This window comes from Channa argus, chromosome 3 (genome assembly GCF_033026475.1).
Source record: "Channa argus isolate prfri chromosome 3, Channa argus male v1.0, whole genome shotgun sequence".
NCBI lineage: Eukaryota > Metazoa > Chordata > Actinopteri > Anabantiformes > Channidae > Channa > Channa argus.
This window is the reverse complement of record NC_090199.1, coordinates 16,264,467-16,276,542: the sequence shown is the minus strand read 5'-3', so window position 1 is coordinate 16,276,542 and position 12,076 is coordinate 16,264,467. Positions and strand designations below refer to the sequence as shown.

The 12,076-nt window shown below is 40.4% G+C and overlaps 1 protein-coding gene across 27 annotated transcripts in view; it reads right to left on the bottom strand.

Moving 5' to 3' along the window:
- Nucleotides 1-12,076, bottom strand: part of ptprdb (protein tyrosine phosphatase receptor type Db) — a 131,392-nt gene that overhangs the window by 97,202 nt on the left and 22,114 nt on the right. For all 27 annotated transcript variants that reach the window (XM_067497222.1, XM_067497229.1, XM_067497232.1 and 24 more), the window contains exons 4-5: nucleotides 2,318-2,393; nucleotides 1,121-1,165 (exon numbers count right to left, since the gene is read on the bottom strand). Coding sequence is in view for 1 of the 27 variants with exons in the window: in XM_067497235.1 (XP_067353336.1) it covers nucleotides 1,121-1,130 (10 nt within the window). In the remaining 26 variants the exon portion in view is untranslated. The remainder of the gene's footprint in view (nucleotides 1-1,120; nucleotides 1,166-2,317; nucleotides 2,394-12,076) is intronic.

Here is a 12,076-nt window from a genome sequence, read left to right as displayed (position 1 = left end):
CTCCTTTTCATTCTTTCTGCATCATCGGGCCTTTCCTCTGCTGTTGGTGTCCTCTCAGATATCAGAGAAACACTGCTCATGTAGCTGGTGAGAATCTCAGCTTCTAAAATGGGCTTGCTTGGTTGTCTGTTCCACAGAGTTGGCTCTAACTTGGGACTTTTCTTTGCAGACCTAGAGGGCTTCCTAAAATAACATTCCCAATTCCTTTGTCTGAAGTTTCCTTTAAAGTCTGTCGCTGTTTTTTCAGCAACAGTAGGCCACCGGCTTAGTTTTTTAAAAGTCTATGGAATCATGTTGCCTTTCAGAATAAAAATTAATAAATAAACTCAAACGAGGTCCATTTAAAGATTCTGCACCTGAGCTTTGTTCTTGATGTAGCATGGTGATTCAAACTGCACTGTTTCACAGTCTCTGTGCTCATGGAGGCAGAGGCCATTTCTCATGCTTGTACCAGTTTGCACAACAGTTCCATTGACGCTGCAATTTAAGTGATAAGTGATACAAGTGCGACCCACTCATGGTGTTAGTCTTGAGGCAGAGCAGGTCACCCTCAGCCCACTCTACAGTCATTACAGGATCCCTGTCTCTGTCGCTCCTACACAGAGTGAACGCGCGTGTGTCTGAGTGTGCATGTGCTTACATGATAGATTGTGTGTTTGAGTGAGTTTTCTTGATCAAATTCCCAATTACACAGATGAGTGTCTCTTCATTGCTGCGCTCTTTGTACAGATACAAACAAACTGACATAAACATCACACAAACACACCCACTCACTCACACACAAACATAGACAGAAACACACACACACGCAGGCCGGAGGCACCAGGCACTTCATTTCCTATTCCACCCTCATAATCCTCTCTGGCCTACCCAACACTCAACCCACAGTCACTATAGCAACCTCACACAGAGCTACTGGCAGCCAGAGGGCTAATCATGTCATTACAACATCTGTCAGAAAACAGAGACACACACCGTCATATGTACATACAACTTCATACACCGATGCACCCCCAGCAGCGCTTGAACCCAGATGTGCACATTTTCTTACAAATGGACAGGAAAGCTTACACCTGTACACACACATGCACAGAAACATCTTTAAAGAAAACTATCCTACCTTCGCTCATGGTTCATCCTGAAACATGAAGTTTGAAAGTGGGAGCTGGAAAAGAAAATATTTTTCATGAGAGTTTAAACTGTTAGCAACATTTTGATTGGTTTTCCACAGCTTTTCTTGACTAGGAAGAATCATTTGCTTGAAATCCTGATTTGAATGAGACAAAGAAATATGTGTAGCGATTTGCTATAAAAAAATGGGCCAAATGAATCTGCTACAGAAGCATGCCTGCTGGGTATGTTGCACTGCTGCCACCTGTAGACAAGACCTGGTACTCCATCCAAACTAGGTCCCATGACACTGACATTCATCCAAATCCAACTTAACAAACCGAGACAACAAATACAAGGAAAGGGGTGGGATATTCAAGGTGTGCAAATTTATTGCTGCACTAGTTCCTTGTGCTGTCTGATCCAAAAATCAATCCCCCCGGTAACGTCTGACTTCCTTCACTGTACAGAACATGCGACTCCCACTGAAGCGCTCGGCTCGCCTTAGCGTACTCTGCGTATCATCTTACAATACTTTCACAAATTTGATAAAATCTATTTTTGCTGAGGCTTGGTACCAAAATGAGTCACAAAGTCAACTAAAACTGAAAATGTGCCACTCAGAGCAACACACACAGCCTACATGCAGCCTCTGCATCTTTTAACAAGCCAAAGAGGGGTGAGCAAACGCTTTATATTTAGAATGGTGACGCTATGCAAACTTGAGCGCTAAGATGAGAGAAGAGCTCAGTGATGCATTGAAGAGCTGCATATTCAATAATGTATCAGAGGCAGCGTTTTAAAAACAGCTGGGGATCTCTGCTCTGTCTTGTCCTATCTGCCAGTCTGCCTCTTTGCATGTCTTTCTTCCTGTCTGTCCACTGCGGCGGCAGCACATTTGCCACTCTTGTGGGGAGCTGATGTTTCGTTAAACTTTCATCCTGTCAACAATGTCTTTATTCGCTCTTCACATCTATGAGGATGGTTCTCTCTCTGTGCTTCCTTGGCTCTCCTCAGAAGAAATGCTTTCCCTTTCTTTTTGTACTATATGTTGTACTCTCTGTGTTTTTCTCTGTGGACTTGGCACAGCCTGTTAGCAACATAAATCAAAACTGGCCTGGAACAAATATGCTTTTGACAGTGAGAGAAGGAAAATGTTTTGTGTGTTTATGCGTCTGTTTGAAGGTCGTCGTGATAATCAGCCTACCTGTTTCAATACACAGGTCCGCTGTGCTGCTTCATCCTTGAGGAATGAAAGAGTAAGAAATCACCCCAGAATTCTCCTGAAAGAAATAAAACATACAGGGAGAAGAAAAGAGGAAGGGGAAGGGGAAGGAAATGGGAGAGGAAAAATAAGAAAGGGATTAGGAACAGAGCCTTAGACTTCCAGAACTAAGTGCTCTTTGAGCAAAGTCTGTCTTTCAACTAACTTCCTTGTGTTTTATCTGCTTGTAGTTGCTTCTGTGTGTGTGTGCATGTGTGTGTGTGTGTGTGTGTGTGTGTGTGTGTGTGTGTGTCATAGTATTTGGATTGAAGCCTCCCATGCTAACCCTGGGCTCAAGTCAAATGGACAGCAATGGCTCAACCCCTACAGTGGGGGCTTCTAAGGCTTTCAAGACTTCCATATCAGTTACTTACAAGCCTTACAGGCTGTGAGGGGATGAGGGGCTAGAAAGCCAGAGTGAGAAAAGCATACAGCACCTCAGTATGATAAGTACACACTCAGACAGATGAAAGGGGTTACATTAGGACACATATGAATACTGGTACTGATTTGTGTGAAACGTAAGCAAAAAAGACCAAATACACGTGCATGAACACGCACCTACGCACGCACACCGTGTTGTTGCTGTTCCTTGGTTTGCAAGTTGAGTGACTCTATACCGTTATTCTTAAATCCTATGCCATCTCTGGAGTGCAGCAGAGTTACACAGTTTATTTGTTAAGAGATCCTCCTTAAGTCAAATGTACCTCAGCAGTAGTGCTGAGTCAGTCACTACAGTACATAAGTAAAAAAATATCAATGTAAGGATCTAATGTGAGCAGTTATGACCTATTCTAATTCTTACTGTGACCAGTCACAGTCAGGATATTATACAACATCTTTATTTACAGTATTAAGATGGTTAGAATGATTCAGTCACTGGAAACTTAAGCAAAGTGCCATAATAAAGAGTCACCACTAGTTTGTGCTGTTACACCACTTCTGTTTTCTGTTGCTGCCCGACTTTCTAAATAAGGGCAGAGACAATGATGGCAGCATACATTATCTGCAGGGTCTGATGATGTAAAGATCAAGAACAAATTAATTGCACATAAAAAAACAATACACATGTCTATACTGTTGCTTTCCTTTGGCCTGTAAACACATTGTTTCAAGTGATACTGGTAACATCTCTCTTAACAGAATTGAAAGCTGTTTGGGGAATAGGTGCTTCTGCCTGGTAGTGATGATCTGTCTAAGACCTATGATATATCCCAGTTTTGCCCTTCCTTATACATATGTGCACTGTAGCAAATGTATGTGCACTACGTGTGAAAAGTAGTTCACACTTTATTTTCAGTTGATGACACATTCCTCCTTGGATTCCTCTCCACTTGCACTATGTTTCTCCTGTAACAATCTAACCGTGGCTGGTGAAATCAGCTGGGTAGAGGATTATTATAAGCATTGGTTACCTTCAATTGTGGGCACCAGTTTCCTTCTCTATCATATTGTTTTCCTGTTGGGTTTCAGTGCTCCCTGGTTGGAAACCACCTTGTTAGTGAGAATGTGCATCACCTGTGCTGGCCTAGCAGGAGTAATTAAAGCCTCAGCAGCCTTGTGCAGGAGAGAAAGACTTTGGAAAGTAGATCATTTGGAGAGCTCATGTTGGTGCAAGCAATTTCAGTTTGCAGCTCTTGCACTATCGGCTAGGACAAGTTATGTTTATCCTCTTTTTAGTGGACACGGCATTACTGTAGTTTCCACCCTGATTTTTTTTTTTTTTATTAATATAGTGCTACCTGCAGTGAAAGGGCTGGCAAACCCGTTTATATGTAGAAGCTTTGAATCCCTCTGAGGACTCCCATGGGAGGCCTTCAGAGTAGCCTTTGAATTTGTTATGTTAATATCTGATGTGTCTATTCATTGGCCGTCAAAATGTTGGTAGTATTTTAATGCAAGTATCTCGCATTGCTTTGTCTTGACTTAACCTTCAACATTTCTGTAGGTGGCTGAAATGATTCAGGGAAAAGCTGCATCGTATTTAAGTGCTTTATTATACAATTTTCACACCAAGAACCAAACTATTTCTGAGCTGATCTGCACAGCAATGGCCCAGATAATTTTTTGATGTCTAACCCTAACCGGGGCAGCTCAGTCAAACTCGCTCTACTTTGGTTTGACTTCACTCAGCATGTGTGAAACACTCTTCTTAGGTTTCTGTCAACTGGACTCAACATCAAGGCAAGTGGGTAAGCAGGGCAGGAGGGTGTGCATCGCTGCCAACATCAGATGGCTGTCTCTTAAGCCCTACTTTAAATGTGTCACAGTAGGCCCATAACACTGACATGATTACCTACAAACTTTACATCCAGACACAACCACCCTCAAGCTGCACTCTCTCATTCACTGTGGCAATGGAGTGTGAAATTTTTCAAAATCATATGCGGAGCAGTAATGTAATTTTCTAAAGAAAATATATTTCAGCAGCAAATGTAACTTGGTAAACATGTTTACTCTTTTGAGGTGTGTATGCAGCACTGATCAAAGTTTGCCAAGAATGCTAGGGAGGTTATTACAGGTCATACTGGCAACAGGGACCCTCAGAGCGGCATGACATAGTTTAGCATAAACAACTTGAACTTGTTTACTAAATGTGTGTGTCTCTGACGAGTGAGAGTTTACACCAATGGATAGGCATCTAATCTGCCCCTGGAAGGATGTTTGAGAGTTTCATGGGGAAGAATGATAAAATATCTGCATAATTCAACTGAGTCTCCACAAGTGACCTGGTGCTTGAGATTGAAAAAAGCCCGAGCATTATTTGACCAAAGTTATATCCAATAACCAGTGAGACAGAAATAAGGGGGACCAAAAAGTCACATGATCCTAAATTACAATGAAAACTTGTTTTTTTTTAAAAGCATCTGGCATTTTGAATGCAGTCGGGTTACAATGCTCCAGTACACATTAACATAGCTAATGCAACTCACACTGAAAATCCCTTGAAAATGTTTCTGCTGCCCCACAAAAGAGAGAAATGCTGAACCTTAAAGAAGAATTCCTTCAGGTAGAAAGAAAAACTACAACAGAGGCTGACTTTAAGCTAAATTCATGTAGTGGATTTGTGTATTGTAATGATACATCTTAAACAAAGGGCACACACATCCCTGCTGTGAAACGGTGTCATGCCTTTGTACAATAATCCTATAATTTCAAATTCAATCTAACATTACAATTAGGAGAAAAGCGCATTGAGTGTTCTTCAGAGCAGCAGACACCATTGTGTGCTTAGGTTGGCCCTGTAGTCATGGCTGTATGGTGACAATCCTGAAATATCATTTGGTAGGTGCAACAAATTACCCAGTGGTGTCCTACTTTTAAAGACATATTAGATGCTACTGTGCTTGGGGCCAAGAAAACGAATAAGTGAGAGCAAAAGAAGTGAAAGAAAGTATCTACAACACAGAGTGAGGCAAGAAAAATGAATGGGTGTTATGGACTGAAGAAAAGAAAGGGAGATGAGGTGAATTATAGCAAATGAGAAAGGGCAAATGAGCGATAAGAGGAAGGAAGAGTCTCTAAAGTAGAGACAGTGATGGCCCCTGTTTCATATCTTTCGTAGTTTCAGTCTTTTTAAGGCAAAATTACAAATCCTAATTTGTTTACTGGCCTGAGACAATGCTTGCGAGTTTTCTCACCGAGATACTGCAGTTCTGAGTAAAGAACACCTGACATTTTTCTCTCCCGGGTGAGTGAGCTGCAGCGTTAATTTAGGTAGATTAAATAAAGAAAGGTGGCAGGGTGTCAGAGAGGTGGTGGTGGATGAGACCAGCATGACCTGACACCTGCTTATTTCTTGCTTTTGACGAGGTCACAAATGTTAGGCTGATATAAGATTCCCACGAGTGCTGAATGGGAATGCTGGAGCAGAATTAGAATGGCCACAGAAGGACTGCAACGGGTTTCCTAATGAAGCCTCTCAGTCCCTCTGCCAAAGTGACCCATTTTCTAGTTCTCTCTCTTTTTCTTCCCCCTCTCACTGATACAGCTGCCCCAAATTCTTCACAGGAAAGAATATGCATAAATTTAATTAAAATGCCAAAAATTATTGGGATAGATTGTTATATCCTCTTTCTTCAAACCATTAGTCCTTGGGTGTGCTTGGACTCCAGCGAGTGAGGAGTCTAAAAGGGTCAGTCTTCATTTTGAGCCGGAAATGTCACCATGGAGATGGTAAATTGCAATACCACAAATGAACTTTCACTTTAAAGGACAAGAGGCGATTGAAAAGAGGTTTTAACTGTGTGTATGTGTGTCTATTTAAAATGTTTTTGGATTTTTTTGTTCTATTAAAGTACCAATCATCTACCCAGTTTTAACTGAAATGATTTCCAGTGGCTATGCCGGGTGTATCATTGTCTCCTCATTCTCTTCAAATGCAGTTTGAAATTGTTTTTAAATGCTCACTAGATTTATTTATTGTTCTGATACAGAGGTGCTGTTTTAGAAGTCTAAAATGTTTTATGAAATAAAAAAATGGAGACAGGTCAAAATTGCAAAACCTTGCAAAATAGCAGGGGATTTTGTTAAATACCTTGCAATTACAAAATTCCCCGGAGCAACTTATTATACGGCACTCAGACACCCAGTATAAGTGTTCAAGGTTGTTAGCTGAACAGAAGACATAGACGAGTCTGTAATTTTCAAATGGTACTTGTGAAAATAATCTTAGCCTGGGTGAACTAACATGGCCAATATATCAATTCATGACAAGATTTACAGCCAGCTGAAGTTGTATAACGTCAGTCACAATTCAATTGACATTTGTTATCACGCCAATAACTAAAAATCCATCCACAGAACAGAGTGTCTCTCAACACTGCCCATCCATCCATTATCTGAACCACTTATCCTGTTCAGGGCTGTAGGAGGACAATATCACAATTTCTTGGGAGTGTTGAGGAGCTGTGGTTTGTGCAGCAGAACAAATACTAATGGATGCTGTGAGAATTTGAGAACAGAATCAGAGACATTGAATTACCACCTTGTGGTCGTGTGACTCTGCCATCCAGTAAGATTGCAGTTTACCTGGATGACTGTCTAATCAGTTCATCTATGAATCCAGGTAGATGTTTGTGCCAGATGTAATGAAATTCACTCCAGGCATTCCTGAGATGCTAAGTTGACAGTGAGCTTCACTTTTGATTCATAGCAACCAAACTTAATCAGTTCATCCTTGAATAGAAGTGGACCACAGCTATCCCCGGTGTAGAGGCATAAATATTGGAATTGCTGAAATATATAAGAGGAAAGAACTCAATGAATTGACAGATACTGACAGATAATCAAAGCAAAGCCAAACATTGTACTGTAGTTCAAAAGAAGCTATTCACCATTTGTACCCCACCGCTTAAACACATAAGCCAACAAACAGAAAATTCTGAATTAGGTGGCCATCAGTTGTTTGGCCAGTGATTTCTATGAGGTGGCAAAAAAACTCATTCACATTCATTTTTCTTTTAATGGTTTTAGAAAGTTGCTGTTTTTCACTCTTAGGAGCTTAGGAGGAATATATTTATTTACACTCGATCTGAATATTTTTAGAGTAGTAACAAATGAATAAAGTGCTGCAAGAAAACATTTCCATTAGCATTTTACCCCCTCATAGCCTTGACACATTTAGAAGTGTAGTGGAGTCTACCTATGCCGTGAATCTGTTGAGCAACATTCTTATTGAACGAACTTTTAGTTTTTCAGACTGCAAGTACATTTGGCAGCTGCCAATTCTTTAAAAGTGACAGAGCTAGAAAATACTGAGGAGAACCCAATTTACAGTACTGCCTTTTTCGGGTCCAGAATTAGATTTTAAATCCTATTTTCATTTTCAGTAATGTTGCTGTTCAAAACATTTACAAGTCCTGAAAGAATAAGTGAAAAAAGCAAAAGATGTCTATCCAGGATGCCTAGATTTGCATATATTCCCTAGCTGTTCAGCCTGCTTTAAAGTACCATATTATCAAGTTTCCTGAGATTTTCTGCCTCAACTCCTGGTAAAGCTTAAAAAAGTCCCTGGTCAAAATAAAATCTCTATGAGAAAGTGTCATTATCTGAAAGAATAGGTAAAAAACCTCACAGGACAAAATATGTTATTCCTGTTTCTATATAATGTTCTCTTTTAATGAATTTAAACACATGAATGCACATATCTCAAACCAGCCCTGTGTGGTTAATTACCTTAAAACAAGAGCACATGGCTAATTTCTCCAGTTATTTCCAGTTATCTAAATCTCAGTTATCTAAATGAGTGACTTCTTAAACCAACTGGCTGCAACAGTGATCATTTGAATATGTGAAAGATACATTTACGCAGTTAATTTCTGTAATATATTTTTAATCAATATTATTTTCAGAGGGGGATTTTCACCTTGATATGAGGTTGTTTTGTAATTTTGTTTTTGTCAAGAACCAAAATTAAATTGACTACGATTCAATGCTGAAAAAGAAAAAATTAAAGGTGAAGACTGAGAAGGGGGTAATTGCTTTTTATTGGCACAATCAAATTTTTTTGTAAACTGTCGGTTTTTACGTACTGACAGTGTCAGGAGCATAGTTTTCCTGTTGCTGCTCATGTGACTGTAAAAACGTGTGTGTGTGTGTGTTTCTTTGTTTCTTCCCAAGCATCTGCTGTCATCCCATTGGTGAAAAACGAGGTGCATATAAGTCATCCAGTGAGAGGTAGTCACTAATAGGATAGAAGCTGCTCTCGGCTTCCTAGGCACACACACAGACACACAACTAGTGCACGCACAGACTTTCTGAGACACGTGCACACACACAGTCACATACACACACCTCCACAGGAATGAGCTATAGCCTTATTACCCACCCCACTTCCTTGCAGCCGGTGTCCTCCCGTAAAAGCACAGCAACATTGTTCCCGTCCTTTCTCCTACACGCACTCCATCCATCTATCCATACATCCTGGTGCTTTTTCCTGTTTCTCATCTGGCCCCCACCTTTTCTTGATACTTATCCCTCTTCTCATCCTACCAATGTCTTTCCTTCCTATCCTTCCTACCCTTCACACTTTTCTTTTTCACTCATTGCTCCTTTGCTCAACACCTCCCATCATCTCTCCTATCTCTTTTCTTTGCCACTTTTTCCTCCCCCCACATCGAGCACCTGATTTCTACTCTGCATTAAAATAGCCTCTTCCACACCCATCCCCTCTTCAGGGCACCTACCTGATTTACTAAGATCTCTCTCCCCCATAACTTCCCCTCCTTCCTCTCTGCTCCAATCCTACCTTAACTTGACCTATCCTTCTACTTTCCTTTCATTTCCTTTCCTCTCCATACTCTTCTAAACTTTCATCATACGCCTCTCTGCTTGATCTATTAATCTCTCTCTGTTCTTGCTCAGTCTTCCTTATCCCCTTGGCTCCTTTCCTCCCTTCCTCTCTCCCTCCCTCCCTCCTTCTCACCCTACTTTCTCCACCTCTCCCAACACCTGCTGGTGAAGCTGTCTAGACTGGCAATGAAATGAGGATAGAGAGGGGAGGTGGATGGAAGACAACAAAAGTAGGGGGTGGATGTGCACAAAAATAGGAGGGTAAGACAAACAAGACAGAAGACTCAATGAAAGAAACTGATGGGAATGTTGCAGGAGAAAGTTGATACCACAGTTGAGTGGATGGCATTAAAAGAGAACTGAGAAAATGGTTTATGATCTAAGGAAGTGTTGTTCATTTAAGGAAAAAGAAATCTACAACTTCTTTGTAGATCATTTTGAAATGTCAGTTTCTTTTTTTCCTTTGCTTTAAACTGTTTGGCTTCTGCCAGAGAACACAACAGCAATCACTCTCTGTGGTTCATTGCTTCACACCCACTGAACACCTCTGTCCACTCATCTGTCGTTATGTTTTAGAATTGTGCTGGGTCTTTTTCTAAAGAAATGTGATAAACCTGCTCAATTCACACATTCTAGCAAAGGGAAGAAAGTTGATCCAAAGGGACATTGTCCATCTGTTCCTGATGAACGACACCATGAATGAATTTTGCAGCATTAGTCCTGTCACAGTGTGAACATGGCTGGTGGAAAAAGAGCAGCAAGAGAGGATGTGAAGTGAGCTGAGGAAAAATAAATGAAAGTCTCAGCGGACTGATGAGAGAAATGAGAACAAACAGATCCTAAATTACATCTACTGTATATATAACATAACAGATATACAGACACACATGTTTCTTTCATGGTCTGTGTGTGTTTGACAGGGGGAGGTGTCCTGTCTATTTGTAACAGGATGTGACAATTAACCTTTCTCCTGCTGAGCGAGGCTATTAAAGCTAAGGCTGTAAATGAGATTTATTATGAACACAACACATTACACAATTTCAGTTGTTTAAAGCTGTTGTATACATACAGTTTATGCAGGGGGAAATCTGCTTATCTATGTTTATTTACATTTCTGTCAGTCTGCCTGTTTATTTCTTTAAATGTCTGTGTGCCACTCTTTGAATCCGTGGCCAGCCTCGGTAGAAATGTTCTATTATTTTGAATTATCTAAACAGCCTCAACATGTTATCAGCTGACATCCAGACTCGTCAGCTGGCAAATTTTTACCTTTCATCGTTTCCTTTTACCTGCCATCTGGAGTAATTTAAGTGCCTTGACTGGAATTTACTGACAGCTGCACAATTTCTCTCTCTTTTTCTTTCTTACTCTCTCTCTCTCACACACACTCACACACACACATTCCTTTTTATTCCTGTTAAGACATTCATTGACATAATGCATTCCCTAGCCCCTTACCATAGTCCTAAGCATCACAAGTAATTGTTTAACCCTAATCCTAAAACCTATAGTCTTAACCCACAAATAGGGCTTCGCACTTTGTAGGACTCACAAAATGTCCTCAGTTTGCCAAAAGATCTTAACTCAGTTAGGAAGAAAATACTTGCTTTGGGCCTATCTAGGTAATGCACACACACACACACACGCACACACACACACACACACACACACACACACACACACACACACACAAACAAATATAATCTATTAGCAATAGAAGTCTTACAGGTATATTAGCAAAATTACCTGTCAGTGTCACCTAGTTATGTCATTATTTGTGGTGCAACAGTCTGATTTAATGCTGCAGGTGGCCAAAGTGGAACTCATTTAAGTGACTTTATGCAGTATATGGAGCAAAGGCTTTCCAACTGTGTAGAGGTGTAAGGAACTAATGATACTAATGTACTAAACCAGACATCATTATTTTATTATAAGTAATGTCTTCGGTCCTTTAGAAATTCTTCTGTTTCCAAGTGATATGTGTGTTTACAACTATGACAACATTTCTAAACATACTTGCAGACAGGTACCAGTATTGGTGCCAGTTTGCCTAAATGTGAACAAATACAGCTTATAAAACAGGCTTAACTCTCTCTCTCAACTTTATATATTTTAGAGATTACTTCAGTTCAGACTTTACCACAGGAGGGCTTGGTTGTCCGGATTTTGTCTGGTTGGGAAGGGCGGTGCATGTCACTGAATCCCATTCAGAATCCTCTTAGTAAATCCAAATCCTTTTGAATCTCTTATAAATGTTTTTTTTCCAAGATTCTGGACAAAATGTAAATCTCTGTTAGTCGTAAGAAAAAGTGATTTCACAAATGTTTCCTCTTTGTGTGAGGTTGATTGGTGTTTACTCTATGGCAGCCTGTCTTGCAGCAGTAGCCGTAGACGCTAAAGTGAAAACAG